We start from the raw sequence: 15789 nt of genomic DNA, 5'->3' as shown, positions 1-15789 counted from the left end.
CCTATCACTGTAGCAGGCATAGCCAGATGGGACTAGTAGTGCCATCGTACGATGACTGCCTACACATAGACCCGCAGACCCTGCAGATACCCATACACACAGATACACGCATCTTCTCTCCTCACAGTCTCCACCCACATAATAGTCTCCGCCCACACTCTTCCTCCTTCCGATCTGCGTTTCTTGCACGCAACTCCGCAGCAAAATTGCAACTCTTTTTAAACTGCTAATGGAAGTCAATGGGTGCAGAAACGCTGCAGATCCGCAAAAAAAAATTGACATGCTGCGGAAAATGAAATGCTGCGGCTCCGCGCCTATTTTTCTGCAGCATATGCACATCAGTTGTCAATTTTCTTATTGACTAGCATTGGTGCACTACACTGCGGATTTGATGCAATTCTGCGTGTCCAAAAACGCTGCGGAATAGCATCAAAATCCACAATGTGTGCACATAGCCTAAGGCTACGTTCACATTTGCGTTGCGTCGGGCGCAGGTTTGGCGACGCATGCGTCATGCGCCCCTATATTTAACACGGGGGCGCATGCACATGCGTTGTCTTGCGTTTTGTGACGCATGCGTCATTTTTGGTGCAAGCGTCAGGGCGTAGAGGACGCTGCATGTTGCATTTTTTTGCATCCAAAATCAAGCCAAAAATAAACGCATGCGTCACAAAACAATGCGTTTTTGCATGCATTGTGCGTTGCGTCACCAACGCAACGCCCAACAACGCAAATGTGAACGTAGCCTAACAGTGTGAACAGGCTAAATAATGTGTGTACTCAAGTTTTGAAAAGCATTTTGCGTTTCTGCTCTACACACCCTGCATTAGCAGATAGCCCTCACAGTAGGTGTTCAGTGCGCACCACCGTACAAACCCTGCCCATACAGCCGGTGCGCACCGCCGTATAACCTGCTCGTCGTAAACAAACTTAGTGAGCACACTTCCGCAGCGCCCCTCCTCCGCTGCTGACAGAGGGGCGGAGTTACACGTCTGAGCCCTCCCCCGACAGCCTTGTCTTCCTGGCTCCAGCCACGCCTCTTCCGCCTCAGCGCCACCTCTCCTCCCCTTCCTCCCGTGCACACGCCTGCTGTAGGTCATGGCTGCCCCCTTGTGCCGCCTGCGTACAGGTCAGTGGCCGGTTTCTCAGGTGCGCGGCGTTATATGGCCGCTGTGCACATAGTGGTCTTCCTGTCAGAGCTGTGGCATTGTTAGAGGTGTTGTCCATGTTTTCTTTCACATAAAGTTTCTAGAGACTCTCGGTGTATGCCTGCGGTGCCTGTGTGTGTGCGTGGAGAGCAGACGCCGGAGCACCTGACGGGCTGTGGGGCGCCCTGTGGTGGCAGCTGTCCGCCCCCACTGGCCCATGTTGTCTGTCAGCTATGGGACCGTTCACACCTCGGCGTACAAATAGCACATGGACTCCTAATTTAGTGACGATGCTGACGTTGGTTTTTTCATTCGGAAATTTTTTTTTTCTGTTTCTTTACAGGTTTAACAAAAAAAAAAAATCACAATAAGGCTACGTTCACATTAGCGTTGCGCCGCCGTTGCGTCGGCGACGCAGCGGCGACGCGCCCCTATGTTTAACATAGGGGACGCGTGCGTTGTTTTGGTGGCGTTTTTCGCCACGTGCGTCGTTTCCGACGCTAGCGTCGGACGCAAGAAAACGCTACATGTAGCATTTTCTGTGCGTCCGATTTTCGTCAAAAACGACGCACGCGTCGCAAAACGCGCGCGTTTTTGCGCGCGTTTGCGTGCGTTTTTACGTGCGTCGCCGACGCAGGGCGGCGCAACGCTAGTGTGAACCTAGCCTAACAAAATGCAATGCACAGAGGTGCGTTGTTGTGACTATGCTTAAAAACACCTACAAAAATGATGGAACTGAAACAAAAATGGGCATCAAAATTGGCACTGATGGGTGTTATTGAAAGGGTTAACTGACTTTAGGCCACTGAGCTCAAACCAGCAACACACAGATAGTGATGGCACACATCAAATTCAGGTCACGCCAGCCTGGCCCAAAGTGGGCAAATAGCCAATCTTCAGATATTTGAATATTTGCCCACTTTGATGCCAGTTCTCATGCCCACAACACATTTGGGCCAGGCTAGAGTGACCTCAGTTAGATGTGGGGTATCACAAACTGTGTGTCTGCCATGTGAGATCAGTGGCCCAAAGTTATTTAACCTTTTCAATATCGCCTGCCAGTGCCCACTTTGTCCATTTTTGTGCCAGTTTTATAGTTTTTTTTTTGTTTGTTTTTTTTTAGCTTTTAGGCGCATTCACAATCAGGGCACCTCGCTGCATTGTATTTCATTATTGTAAATTATTTTTGCTAAAATTGTAAAAAGAAAAAAAAGTTGCCGAAAAAGAAACCAACTTCAGCCCCAAATTAAAAAAAAACCTGGTCGAATAAGACACCAACTTGAGCATCGTTTTCGAATGGTTATGCGTGTCTGTTTCATTAACCCGTTATCTACCAATGTCCTTTTTTGGTGACGCCTAATCTTTTAGCTTCTAGCAACTAAGATTTTATAATTGGGTCCAATTTTTTGTGTTGTTTGTAAAAACGAATGTTTTCAAAATAGGAAATCATGTAATTAGCATTTTTAATTGAATATTGGGACGCACTTTTCTGAAAAATCCGTACGTGTAAAAATTTTAATTTGGCAAGTAATGGGTTAAGGCCTGTTTCACACATCCTGATATTTCTGGTACCGGAGTAATACGTGTGACAACCATGTGCTGCATCAGTATCACACGCATTGGCACAGTTAGCGCTGTTCCCCAGAGTCAGGTGCTGAATACTGCTTTCATCTTTTTCGCCTGCACTGCCGGTGAGCAGAGGAGAATGATGAGTTATATTGAACTGAGAACGATGAGATCTGGCAGTGGCTGATGGGACTATTACTCCCATCTGCTGCTGCTAATAAGTGAGAGCAGGCAGTGGTTGATGGGAGTTTTCATCAGCCGCCACCTGCGCTATAAATAAACGGCTGGCTATCAAGAATGGAGTGGTCCCCACACTTTTTTTTTTTTTAAACAGTGTGAGGGTCCTCCCCATTTTTGACAACCAGCCATGCTAAAGCAGACAGCTAGTATTCTCAGGCTGGTACCGGGCCATGGATATTGACCCCCCTCCCCAAGCCTAATTATAGCAGCAAGCCGCCTCCCAGAAAAGGCACATCTATTACATACGCCAGTTCTGACAGCACTTTGCTCGGCTCTTCCCACTTGCCTAGTAGCGGTGGCAAGTAGGGTTCATATTTGTGGGGTTGATGTCACCCTTATATTGTCAGGTGACATCAAACCCACGGGTTAGTAATGCGGAGACGTCTATAAAACGCCTTTCCATTACTAATCCTATAGTTGTATAGTAAATAAAGACAAGGCAATATAAAGTCTTTTAACCCCTTTACCCCCAAGGGTGGTTTGCACGTTAATGACCAGGCCAATTTTTACAATTCTGACCACTGTCCCTTTATGAGGTTATAACTCTGGAACGCTTCAACGGATCCCAGTGATTCTGACCTTGTTTTCTCGTGACAAATTGTACTTCATGATATTGGTAAAATTTCTTTGATATTACCTGCGTTTATTTGTGAAAAAAGCGGAAATTTGGCAAAAATTTTGAAGAGTACGCTGATACCCCACATGTAGGGGGGAACCACCGTTTAAGCGCATGGTAGAGCTCGGAAGGGAAGGAGCGTCATTTGGAATGCAGACTTTGATGGAATGGTCTGCAGGCGTCACATTGCGTTTGCAGAGCCCCTAATGTACCTAAACAGTAGAAACCCCCCACAATTGACCCCATATTGGAAACTAGACCCCCAAAGGAACTTATCTAGATGTGTTGTGAGAACTTTGAACCCCCAAGTGTTTCACTACAGTTTATAACGTAAACCACCGTTGTCTCACAGGTGTGCCATCTTTGCCTTATTATTTGTATTGTATTTAAACAAGATTTTGGACACGCTATCATCTTCCCTGATGAACCCCTATCAGTGAGGGCGATACGTGTGGGGCTGCACTGGTCCTTGTCCTTTTTGCCTGCCTGCCTACGGACCTTTCTTTGGTCACCACCTCACACTGGGTAATCTGGCCTTAGTATTTTCTGGGGTCTCTTTTCGCCACATGGCTGTACTTGTTCACCACATTCATGGTGACTTTGGGAGCCTTGTGATAGATCAGTCAGTTTGGGTTATATAGATCCCATGAGCCAAACAGGTATTGTTTTGTTATCTAGGCACTGTTTGGTTTATATTGCTCAGTGTGCTATATATATATGGTGTCTTAGAACTCTTTCATTGCACACTGGTCGGGCTCTTCTGGCTGGCGGTTTATAACCCCTTCTCATAATAGGTGCATGGGCAGGCTTGTAGTGCTTTATGTCATACTATATACATCATTGTATTATATATACACATTTGTATTGATCATTATTTGATGGTTATGGACAGGGCTTTTTTGCTGTTTTTAAAGGGAACCTGTCACCCCGAAAATCGCGGGTGAGGTAAGCCCACCGACATCAGGGGCTTATCTACAGCATTCTCTAATGCTGTAGATAAGCCCCCGATGTTACCTGAAAGAGGAGAAAAAGACGTTAGATTATACTCACCCAGGGGCGGTCCCGCTGCTGGTCCGGTCGGATGGGCGTCTCTGGTCCGCTGTGGCGCCTCCTATCTTAATTCCAAGACGTCCTCTTCTGATCTTCAGCCACGGCTCCGGCGCAGGCGTACTTTGCCCTGTTGAGGGCAGAGCAAAGTACTGCAGTGGGCAGAGCAAAGTACTGCAGTGCGCAGGCGCCGGGCCTCTCTGACCTTTCCGGCGCCTGCGCACTGCAGTACTTTGTTCTGCCCTCAACAGGGCAGACAAAGTACGCCTGCGCCAGAGCCGTGGCTGAAGATCAGAAGAGGACGTCTTGGAATGAAGATGGGAGGCGCCGCAGCGGACCAGAGACGCCCATCCGACCGGACCAGCAGCGGGACCGCCCCTGGGTGAGTATAATCTAACGTCTTTTTCTCCTCTTTCAGGTAACATCGGGGGCTTATCTACAGCATTAGAGAATGCTGTAGATAAGCCCCTGATGCCGGTGGGCTTACCTCACCCGCGATTTTCGGGGTGACAGGTTCCCTTTAATTATGTTTTACCCTTGTGTGGTGTGTTAATAAAAATCTTGTTTTTCATATCATTTAGTATCATGTTTCTATTTTTTGTGTATGTGGTGTGCATATTTGGAGTGATGCTTTTCTATTTCCTGTTCAATTTGTCCTGAGTACGCTGATACCCCATATGTGGGGGGGGGGGGGGGGGGCAACGTTTGGGCGCATGGGAGGGCTCGGAAGGGAAGGAGCGCCATTTGGAATGCAGACTTAGATGGAATGGTCTGCAGGCGTCACATTGTGTTTGCAGAGCCCCTTATGTACCTAAACAGTAGAAACCCCCACAAGTGACCCCATATTGGAAGCTAGACCCCCAAGGAACTATCTAGATGTGTTGTGAGAACTTTGAACCCCCACGTGTTTCACTACAGTTTATAACGCAGAGCCGTGAAAATAAAAAATCTTTTTTTCCCACAAAAATTATTTTTTAGCCCCCAGTTTTGTATTTTCCCAAGGGTAACAGGAGAAATTGGACCCCAAAAGTTGTTGTCCAATTTGTCCTGAGTACGCTGATACCCCATATGTGGGGGGAAACCCCTGTTTGGGCGCATGGGAGAGCTCGGAAGGGAAGGAGAACTGTTTTACTTTTCAACGCAGAATTGGCTGGAATTGAGATCGGACGCCATGTCGCGTTTGCAGAGCCCCCCAGTGGAAACCCCCCAATTATAACTGAAACCCTAATCCAAACACACCCCTAATCTCAACGGTAACCCTAACCACACCTCTAACCCTGACACCCTAACCCTAATCCCAACCCTATTCCCAACCGTAAATGTAATCCAAACCCTAACTTTAGCCCCAACCCTAACTTTAGCCCCAACCCAAACTGTAGCCTTAATAATAAATAATAATAATAATAATAACCCTAGCCCTAACCCTAGCTCTAGCCCTAACCCTAATGGGAAAATGGAAATAAATAAATTTTTTTAATTTTTCCCTAACTAAGGGGGTGATGAAGGGGGGTTTGATTTACTTTTATAGCGGGTTTTTTAGCGGATTTTTATGATTGGCAGCCGTCACACACTGAAAGACGCTTTTTATTGCAAAAAATATTTTTTGGGTTACCACATTTTGAGAGCTATAATTTTTCCATATTTGGGTCCACAGAGTCATGTGAGGTCTTGTTTTTTTGCGGGACAAGTTGATGTTTTTATTGGTAACATTTTCGGGCACGTGACATGTTTTGATCGCTTTTTATTCCGATTTTTGTGAGGCAGAATGACCAAAAACCAGCTATTCATGAATTTCTTTTGGGGGAAGCGTTTATACCATTCCGCGTTTGGTAAAATTGATAAAGCAGTTTTATTCTTCAGGTCAGTACGATTACAGCGATACCTCATTTATGTAATTTTTTTATGTTTTGGCGCTTTTATATGATAAAAACTATTTTATAGAAAAAATAATTATTTTTGCATCGCTTTATTCTGAGGACTATAGCTTTTTAATTTTTTGCTGATGATGCTGTATGGCGGCTTGTTTTTTGCGGGACAAGATGACGTTTTCAGCGGTACCATGTATATTTATAGCAGTCTTTTTGATCGCGTGTTATTCCACTTTTTGTTTGGCGGTATAAGAATAAAGCGTTGTTTTTTGTCTCGTTTTTGTTGTTTGTTTTTTTTTTCTTTTTTACGGTGTTCACTGAAGGGGTTAACTAGTGATATAGTTTTATAGGTGGGGTCGTTACAGACGCAGCAATACTAAATATGTGTACTTTTATTGTTTTTTTTATTTAGATGTATTTATAGGAACAATATATATATATATATTTTTTGGGGAATTTTTTAAATTTTTTTTTACACATGTGAATATTTTTTTTTTTACACTATAACATTGCCCCAGGGTGGGGCATCATGTTATAGTGTAAGATCGCTGATCTGACACTTTGCTGTGCACTGTGTCAGATCAGCGATCTGACGTGCACTTCTCCAGGCTTCCTGGCGCCTGCTCTGAGCAGGCGCAGTGAAGCCACCTCCCTGCAGGACCCAGATTCCTCGGCCATCTTGGATCCGGGCCTGCTGCAGGGAGGAGGAGGTAAGAGACCTTCGGAGCAACGCGATTACATCGCGTTGCTCCGGGGGTCTCAGAGAAGCCCGCAGGGAGCCCCCTCCCTGCGCGATGCTTCCCTATACCGCCGGAACACCGCGATCATGTTTGATCGCGGTGTGCCGGGGGTTAATGTACCGGGGGCGGTCCGTGACCGCTCCTGGTACATAGTGCCGGATGTCAGCTGCGATAGTCAGCAGACACTCGGCCGCGCTCCCCCCGTGAGCGCGGCCGATCGCGCTGGACGTACTATTCCGTCCTTGGAAATTAGGGCCCACCCCACATGGACGGAATAGTACGTCCAATGACAGAAAGGGGTTAATTGAAATAAAACAAACACACTTTTCCATTTTTATTTAAAAAAAAAAACACACCATATACTCACTCACCAACGCCCATTCCATTGAAGCCCTCGTCTCCTGTAATAAAACAAAAATAAAAAAACAACAAAATCCCTCACCTGTCTGACATTCTATTCCATGCTGTAATCTATGTCTGGGGATAAATAATTTTCAGCCTGGATGGTGCCAAGATGTGACCGTCCAGGCTGAGAACCACTGATGAATGAGCTGCTGTGAGCGCAGCATCAGTGACTAGCTGTGACGCCATCGAGGTTGCCTCCAGTCACTGAGGTTGAGTTTCCAGCCGGGCTGAATTGCAGTGACCTCAGCACCGTGAAAAGGTCACTGAGTTTACCGTGAGAATTTGTCACACACCATTTTTTTAAATTTATTTATAGCGCGGGCAGCAGCCCATGAATACTCCCATAAGCCGCCACCTGCTCTCACTATTAGTGGCAGCAGGTGTAGGCTGATGAGTAGTAGTTCCACAGTCTGTTATTGCTGTTATATTAATGTAACTCTCATCATTCTCCCCAGCTCATGCTGATCGCCGGCAGAAAAGGGGAGAATGATGAGAGTGGTTTTCAGCACCCGGCGCCGGGGAACAGCGCTAACTGTACCTCTGCTTTCCAGGCTTCTTCATCAGTGTGTGGGACTTTTTTCAGCCCATGCTGCTGGTAAAAAACAGACATGACGGCGTATTTTGTCCATGGAAACACACTGATGTGCACAGACATTCCTTTGAATGTGTCTACGTGTGTGTTTCCGGTACGTGTGAAAACTGTCGCCACATGTAACGGGCACACTGATGTCAAAGAGGCCTAAAGGTTTATCCCCAAGTTCTTCCATGTATAAAATTGCAGAGTAAAGACAAGCAGCTTTGCAATACACTGCTCTGTATAACCCCTGTTCACTGGAATGACCCAGTAGAGCAGCACAGTGCTGACACTGTATCCAGTAGAACTTGTAAGAGCTGTACTGGGGATGGCCGGAATGCACTGTTAACAGTGGCATGTAAAAGTTTGGGCACCCCTGGTCAAAACTACTGTTGTAAACAGTTAAGCAAGTTGAAGATGAAATGATGTATAAAAGTGCTAAAGTTAAAGATGACATATTTTAGGCAAAAAAAGGATATTTTTTCACTTTAAAAATTACAAAAAGGAAAATGGGTTGATGCAAAGTTTGGGCACCCTGCATGGTTAGTACCTAGTATCATTTCCTTTTGAAAGTATCACAGCTTGTAAACGCTTTTTGTAGCCAACCAAGAGTCTTTCAATTCTTGTTTGAGTGATTTTCATCCATTTTACCTTGGAAAGTTCTTCTAGTTCTGTGAGATTCCTGGGTTGTCTTGCATACTCTGCTATTTTGAGGTCTAGCCACAGATTTTCAAAGATGTTCAGATCGGAGGATGGTGAGGGTCAATGTAGAACCGTGAATTTGCACCTTTTGAGGTATTCTATTGTGGATTTTGACTTGTGTTTAAGATCATTATCCATCTGTAGAAGCCATCCTCTATTCAACTTCATATGTTTTGCAGATGGTGTTATGTTTGCATCAAGAATTTTGTTGAAATTTCATTGAATCCATTCTGCCCTCTGCCGTGAAATGTTCCCCATGCCATTGGCTGCAACACAACCTCAAAACATGATTGATCTACCTCCATGCTTAATGGTTGGCAAGATGTTCTTTTTCTGAAATTCTGTGCCCTTTTCCAGGACGTCCCCCTGACAGCACATTGGAGGACGTCCTCCTCCTCCTTGCAGGGACAGGAAAAACAACACGAGAGGTTAAAAGATCCCACTCCGCCCCCTTTTAGTGTTTTTCCTGTCCCTGCATGGAGGGACACACAAGAGAAGACAGCGCTGTACAGCGCGAAAACTCACCAGTCCGGAGGGCTCGGGGGATTGTGCGGCTATGACCAATATCCTTCCCCCGCAATAGTAGCCCGAGGCAGAAACTTCCCGGGGGGGGGGAGGAGGTAGGGGAGTCCTTCTGCCCAGAGACCAGTCGAGCGGACGGGCTCCTGGGTTGAACCACTTCCTCCCGAGGGGGGGCTCTCGGTTCAGGTGCCAGGTGAGAAGAGGCGCCGCACGGAAGATCTGGCGCCAGCAGCAGGCGCAGCGTGCGTTCCACAGTGTGGAACGCGGCAGTAGGAGATCATATACAGGAGCTTCCGGTGTCAACGCAGGGTAAGGTGACGTCACATTGGGGGGGGGGGGGGGGGGGGGGGGCAGCATCTTGGCGTGCACTCCACCTCGTGGAACGCGGAAGTGCGCGTCTGTTAAAGGCGCAAAATCCCAGAATTGCTGCAGATGTTCATCCAGCGTTCCTTACGGTGTGAAGGAAGGTGGAGGCGCCAGATTTGATTCCCTGGATGGTATCTCGGCTGCAGGACACAGGATTATCGTTAGTTCCGAGCTAGCCAGACTGCTACAAATGCCGGAGACTAAGGGTGAGTGCAGCAGAAGCTGCTACATCCCTTATTTTAACTGGGAGATCACATATTTATACTGTGCATCTTTCAACAGAAAATATGGAGGCCAGAAATGAGGAGACAGGGGTAAGGCTACGTTCACATTAGCGTTGCGCCGCCCTGCGTCGGCGGCGCGACGCACGGAAAAACGCGCGCAAACGCGCGCAAAAACGCGCGCGTTTTGCGACGCGTGCGTCGTTTTTGACGAAAATCGGACGCACAGAAAATGCAACTTGTTGCATTTTCTTGCGTCCGACGCTAGCGTCGGAAACGACGCACGTGGCGAAGAACGCCACCCAAAAAACGCACGCGTCCCCTATGTTAAACATAGGGGCGCGTCGCCGCTGCGTCGCCGCTGCGTCGCCGACGCAACAGCGGCGCAACGCTAATGTGAACGTAGCCTAAGTGCGCAGAGTAATACAGACGCCCGCACACACACTGAGCAGTTCTTATTCCTCTGTTTAGGATAAAGAGGCCACTCAGACTCCCCTCCCTCAGACAAAAAAGTCTGGCAAGGCGTTGCCAAAATCTAAGAGGTGCTCCATATGTAATGTGAAGCTTCCAGAAGCATACAAGAAAGCTCTCTGCAGCTCTTCTATTAGGCTACGTTCACATTTGCGTTGTGCGGTGCTGTGTCGGCGACGCAACGCACAACGCAAACAAGAACGCATGCAAAACGCATTGTTTTGTGACGCATGCGTCCTTTTTTGGCATGATTTTGGATGCAAAAAAAAGGGACTTGCTGCGTCCTCTGCGCCCTGACGCTTGCGCCACAAATGACGCATGCGTCACAAAACGCAAGACAACGCATGTCCATGCGCCCCCATGTTAAATATAGGGGCGCATGACGCATGCGTCGCCGAACCTGCGCCCGACGCAACGCAAATGTGAACGTAGCCTTACTAATATTGTCAGAGATGAACAACCGGCAATGTTATCGGAAATAAGGAGTCTAATCCGGGAGGAGGTCCAAAACTCTTTGGCCTCAATGTCTCAACGGGATCTATCCAGTCCAAGCCCGGCTCGTAAGAGACCAAGAATTGATCCATACCAAGAGGATCAGGATGATTCCTCAGAAGCAAAATCAGAATTTAAAGGTTCAGACCAGGAAGAAGGAGAGTTGCCACTGGAAGAGCAGGACCAAGGAAGAAAGTATTATTTTCCAGTGGAAGACACAGAAGAGCTGGTTCAAGCAGTAAGAAGTACCATGCAGATAAAAGAAGAATCACATCCAAGATCTAGACAAGATCAGATGTTTGGAGGTCTCACGTATCAAGAACAGACAGTATTCTCAGTGAGCGAACACATTCGTCGTATGAGAACACAGGAATGGAAAGATGCGGAACGTAGATTGGTGATGTCCCGAGAGTTTAAAAACGGATTTCAATAAAGAAGATGATTTTAGAGTTCCTAAAGGGTCCGGTTACGATAAGATCTGCCATGAAAATTTGGGGGAAGATGACAGCTTGCATCCCTTGCGTCAGATGGGCTCAGGCTCACTCAAGGCCATTACAAGAACAAGTCCTCACAGTATGGGATCGTTGTCGTTTGTCATTAGACAGAAGGCTACAGCTATCAACGAAGGTAAGAAGGTTGCTACGATGGTGGATTCAAGACCGCAACCTAAAAATAGGTGTTCTTTGGATCTCAACCCCTTGTGTGGTAATCACCACAGACGCAAGTCAGTGGGGATGGGGAGCACACTTGGGAGGAAGATTCTTTCAGGGCAAGTGGCCAGATGTCATCAAATTACAGAGAACTATACGCAGTTTGGGAAGCTCTCAGAAGAAACCATTCCCGTCTAAAGGACAAACATGTAAAAATCCTATCGGACAACGTGACAGCAGTATCCTTTTTGAAACACCAAGGAGGATCCAGACACAAGGCTCTTCAAGATCTGGCGCAAAGAATATTTGCTTGGTCAGAAAACACGGTCCTGTCAATAACAGCAGTGCATCTAGAAGGATCACAAAATATTCTAGCCGACTACCTAAGCAGAAGAAAGGTTTGTCCAACCGAATGGGAATTAAATCAAAACATTTTTCAAATACTATGCCACCGTTGGGGGAACTCCCGGGATAGATTTGTTCGCCACAAGGAAAAATTCAAAGGTGCCCAGATTTTATTCCCTCAACCCTTCAGACATGCCGGAAACAGTCGACGCCCTAAAGGTACCGTCACACTAAGCGACGCTGCAGCGATAGACAACGATGTCGATCGCTGCAGCGTCGCTGTTTGGTCGCTGGAGAGCTGTCACACAGACAGCTCTCCAGCGACCAACGATCCCGAGGTCCCCGGGTAACCAGGGTAAACATCGGGTTACTAAGCGCAGGGCTGCGCTTAGTAACCCGATGTTTACCCTGGTTACCAGCGTAAAAGTAAAAAAAAAAAAACACTACATACTTACCTTCCGCTGTCTGTCCCCGGCGCTGTGCTCTCCTCTGCACTGTGTAAGCACAGCGGCCGGAAAGCACAGCGGTGACGTCACCGCTGTGCTCTGCTTTCCGGCTGGCCGGCGCTCACAGTGCAGACTGCAGAGAAGCACAGCGCCGGGGACAGACAGCGGAAGGTAAGTATGTAGTGTTTGTTTTTGTTACTTTTACGCTGGTAACCAGGGTAAACATCGGGTTACTAAGCGCAGCCCTGCGCTTAGTAACCCGATATTTACCCGAAGACATCGCTGGATCGGCGTCACACACGCCGATCCAGCGATGTCAGCGGGAGATCCAGCGACGAAATAAAGTGCTGGACTTTCCCCAGCGACCAACGATCTCCCAGCAGGGGCCTGATCGTTGGTCGCTGTCACACACGATTTCGTTAACGATATCGTTGCTACGTCACAAAAAGCAACGATATCATTAACGATATCGTTCAGTGTGACGGTACCTTAAGTCAAACATGGAACGAACCTCTGTCTTACGCCTTTCCCCCAATAGCACTTATTCCAGTAGTGCTCAGGAAGATTCAAGAGGACCAGGCAACAGTGCTGATAATTGTACTATTTTGGCCAAAGAGAAGCTGGTTCCCATGACAACGGAAAACCCTATCAAACTCCCGTTATGGAAGGATATCATTCATCAAGGGCCTGTATTACACCAAGACCCGGAGAGACTACATCTATCAGCATGGATCCTGAAAGGGACATCTTGAAATCCAGAGGTCTTTCGGATGAAGTAATTACAACCAGGCTAGTAGGAAGCCTGTGACCGCAGCCATCTATCACAAAATCTGGAGGAAGTTTTGTATGGAAAGTGGCAGGTCTGCCGGGGTACCGGGAGCCCTGGATGTTCCTAGAGTTTTAAATTTTTTACAAGCTGGCTTTAACTTGGGGCTCAGGCCGAGTACTCTTAAAGTGCAGCTCTCGGCCCTCAGTACTTTCTTGGATTATCCATTGGCCTTCCACCCTTGGATAATTAGATTTGTGAAAGCCATCCAGAGATTACGTCCTACCTTAAAGGTACCGTCACACTCAGCGACGCTGCAGCGATGTAGACAACGAGCCGATTGCTGGAGCGTCGCTGTTTAGGTCGCTGTAGAGACGTCAAACACAGCAACTCCAGAACGATGCAGGAGCGATCCAGTGACGTAACGGCGACTCACTTATCGTTCTCGCTGGTTGTTAGCTCCATGTAAAACGTTGCTGGCATCGTTGCTTTTGATGTCAAACATGACGATACACGCCGACCTGACGACGAAATAAAGTTCTGGACTTCTAGCTCCGACCAGCGATGGCACAGCGGGATCCAGATCGCTGTTGCGTGTCAAACACAACGAGATCGCTATCCAGGACGCTGCAGCGTCACGGATCGTTGTCATTCTCGTTGCAAAGTTACTGAGTGTGACGGTACCTTAAGACAGCACCTACATGGGACTTAAATCTGGTCCTCAGGGCTCTATGTAAAAGCCCTTAAACTCTTGAGGAGGACATGCCTATTTCAATACGTACCTGGAAGACGGCCTTTTTAGTAGCGATTACAACAGCTAAACGCGTAGGGGAAATTCAAGCTCTATCAATGAAGGATCCATACCTTCAGGTCCGAGAGGACCATATAATACTAAAATTAGATCCAGCATTTATCCCTAAAATAGCCTCAGTCAAAAACCATCACCAAGAGATAATTTTACCTTCCTTTTGTGAGAACCCTTCTAATGAAAAAGAAGGCTTTACACTCCCTTGATGTCAGACGGGCAGTATTAAATTATCTAGATGCCACTAGCTCCTGGAGGAAGGATTCTAATCTTTTTATTCTATTTGGGGGTAAGAATAAAGGTAAAAAAGCTTCCAAGGCTTCAATAGCTAGATGGATCACGACTATAATCTCAAAAGCCTACTAATCAGAAGGGATAGATTGCCAAACAGGAATTAAAGCACACTCTACTAGGGCTGTTTCAGCATCATGGGCTGAGCGAGCAGGGGCGTCCCTAGATCAGATTTGCAAGGCTGCAACTTGGGCCAGGGTAAACACGTTCTGTAAGCATTATAAACTAGACGTATTAGCAGCACAGCAGACGTCATTTGGGAGAAAAGTTCTCCAAGCAGTTGTCCCACCCTAAAGGAGGTTTCTTTGGTAGTCTCCAATGTGCTGTCAGGGGGGCATTCTGGAAAATGGGTATTATACCTACCGATAATTCGATTTCCAGGAGTCCATCCTGACAGCACCATTACTTCCCCCCCCCCCCCCCTATGTATGCTATTTCATATGATGTAATATGTTTGGTTAATAAAGTTTCAAAGTATATCTATCCATGGCGTGGTACTTGTCAAAACACTAAAGGAAAGGGGGCGGAGTGGGACCTTTTAACCGCTCGTGTTGTTTTTCCTGTCCCTGCAAGGAGGAGGAGGATGTCCTCCAATGTGCTGTCGGGATGGACTCCTGGAAACCGAATTATCGGTAGGTATAATACCGATTTTTCTTTTTCTTTTTTTTTTTTTTCTTCCCCCCCCCACACATATCATTGTGGACAAAGAGTTATATTTTAACCTCATTGGTCCACAGGAGTTGTTTCCAAAATGCATCAGGCTTGTTTAGATGTTCGTTTTTCATACTTATAATTCTGAATTTTATGGTGAGGACGCAGCGGAGGTTTTCTTGTGATGACTGTCCCATGAAGGCCACATTTGTGCAGATGTACCACAACTTCAGAGTCTGCTAAATGTTTCTGAAGGTCTTTTGCAGTCAAGCAGGGGTTCTGATTTGCGTCTCTACCAACAATTCTCACTGAAATTTTGCTTGGTCTTCCAGATTTTATCTTGACCTGACCTCCACTGTGCCTGTTAACTGCAGTTTCTTAATTACCATATATACTCGAGTATAAGCCGAGATTTTCAGCCCAAATTTTTGGCGCTGAAAGTGCCCCTCTCGGCTTATACTCGAGTCAAGGTGGGTGGCAGGGTCGGCGGGTGAGGGCGCTGAGGCATACTTACCTAGTCCCAGCGATCCTGGCGCTGTCCCTGCCGTCCCACGGTCTTCTGTGCTGCAGCTTCTTCCCCTCTTCAGCGGTCACGTGGGACCGCTCATTAGAGAAATGAATAGGCGGCTCCACCTCCCACAGGGGTGGAGCCGCCTATTCATTTCTCTAATCAGCGGAAACGGTAACGGAAGAAGCTGCGGCACCGAAGACAGCTGTGACAGGCAGAGTGAGCGTCAGGATCGCTGGGACTAGGTAAGTATGTAATATTCACCTGTCCGCGTTCCAGCTGCCGGGCGCCGCTCCATCTTCCCGGCGCCTCCATCTTCCCGGCGTCTGCGCTCTGACTGTTCAGGTCA

The 15789-nt window shown here is 47.2% G+C and overlaps 1 protein-coding gene across 1 annotated transcript in view; it reads left to right on the top strand.

Annotated features, from left to right (window-relative positions):
* The first annotated feature begins 1030 nt into the window (after positions 1–1030).
* Positions 1031–15789, top strand: part of MRPL1 (mitochondrial ribosomal protein L1) — a 74901-nt gene continuing 60142 nt past the window's right edge. The window contains exon 1 of the mRNA XM_069743212.1: positions 1031–1129. Coding sequence (XP_069599313.1) covers positions 1099–1129 — 31 coding nt within the window. The 5' untranslated portion in view covers positions 1031–1098. The remainder of the gene's footprint in view (positions 1130–15789) is intronic.

This window comes from Ranitomeya imitator, chromosome 1, assembly GCF_032444005.1.
Source record: "Ranitomeya imitator isolate aRanImi1 chromosome 1, aRanImi1.pri, whole genome shotgun sequence".
NCBI classification, from domain to species: Eukaryota; Metazoa; Chordata; class Amphibia; order Anura; family Dendrobatidae; genus Ranitomeya; species Ranitomeya imitator.
The sequence above is the reverse complement of the archived record's forward strand: the minus strand, read 5'-3'. Positions and strand labels throughout refer to the sequence as shown.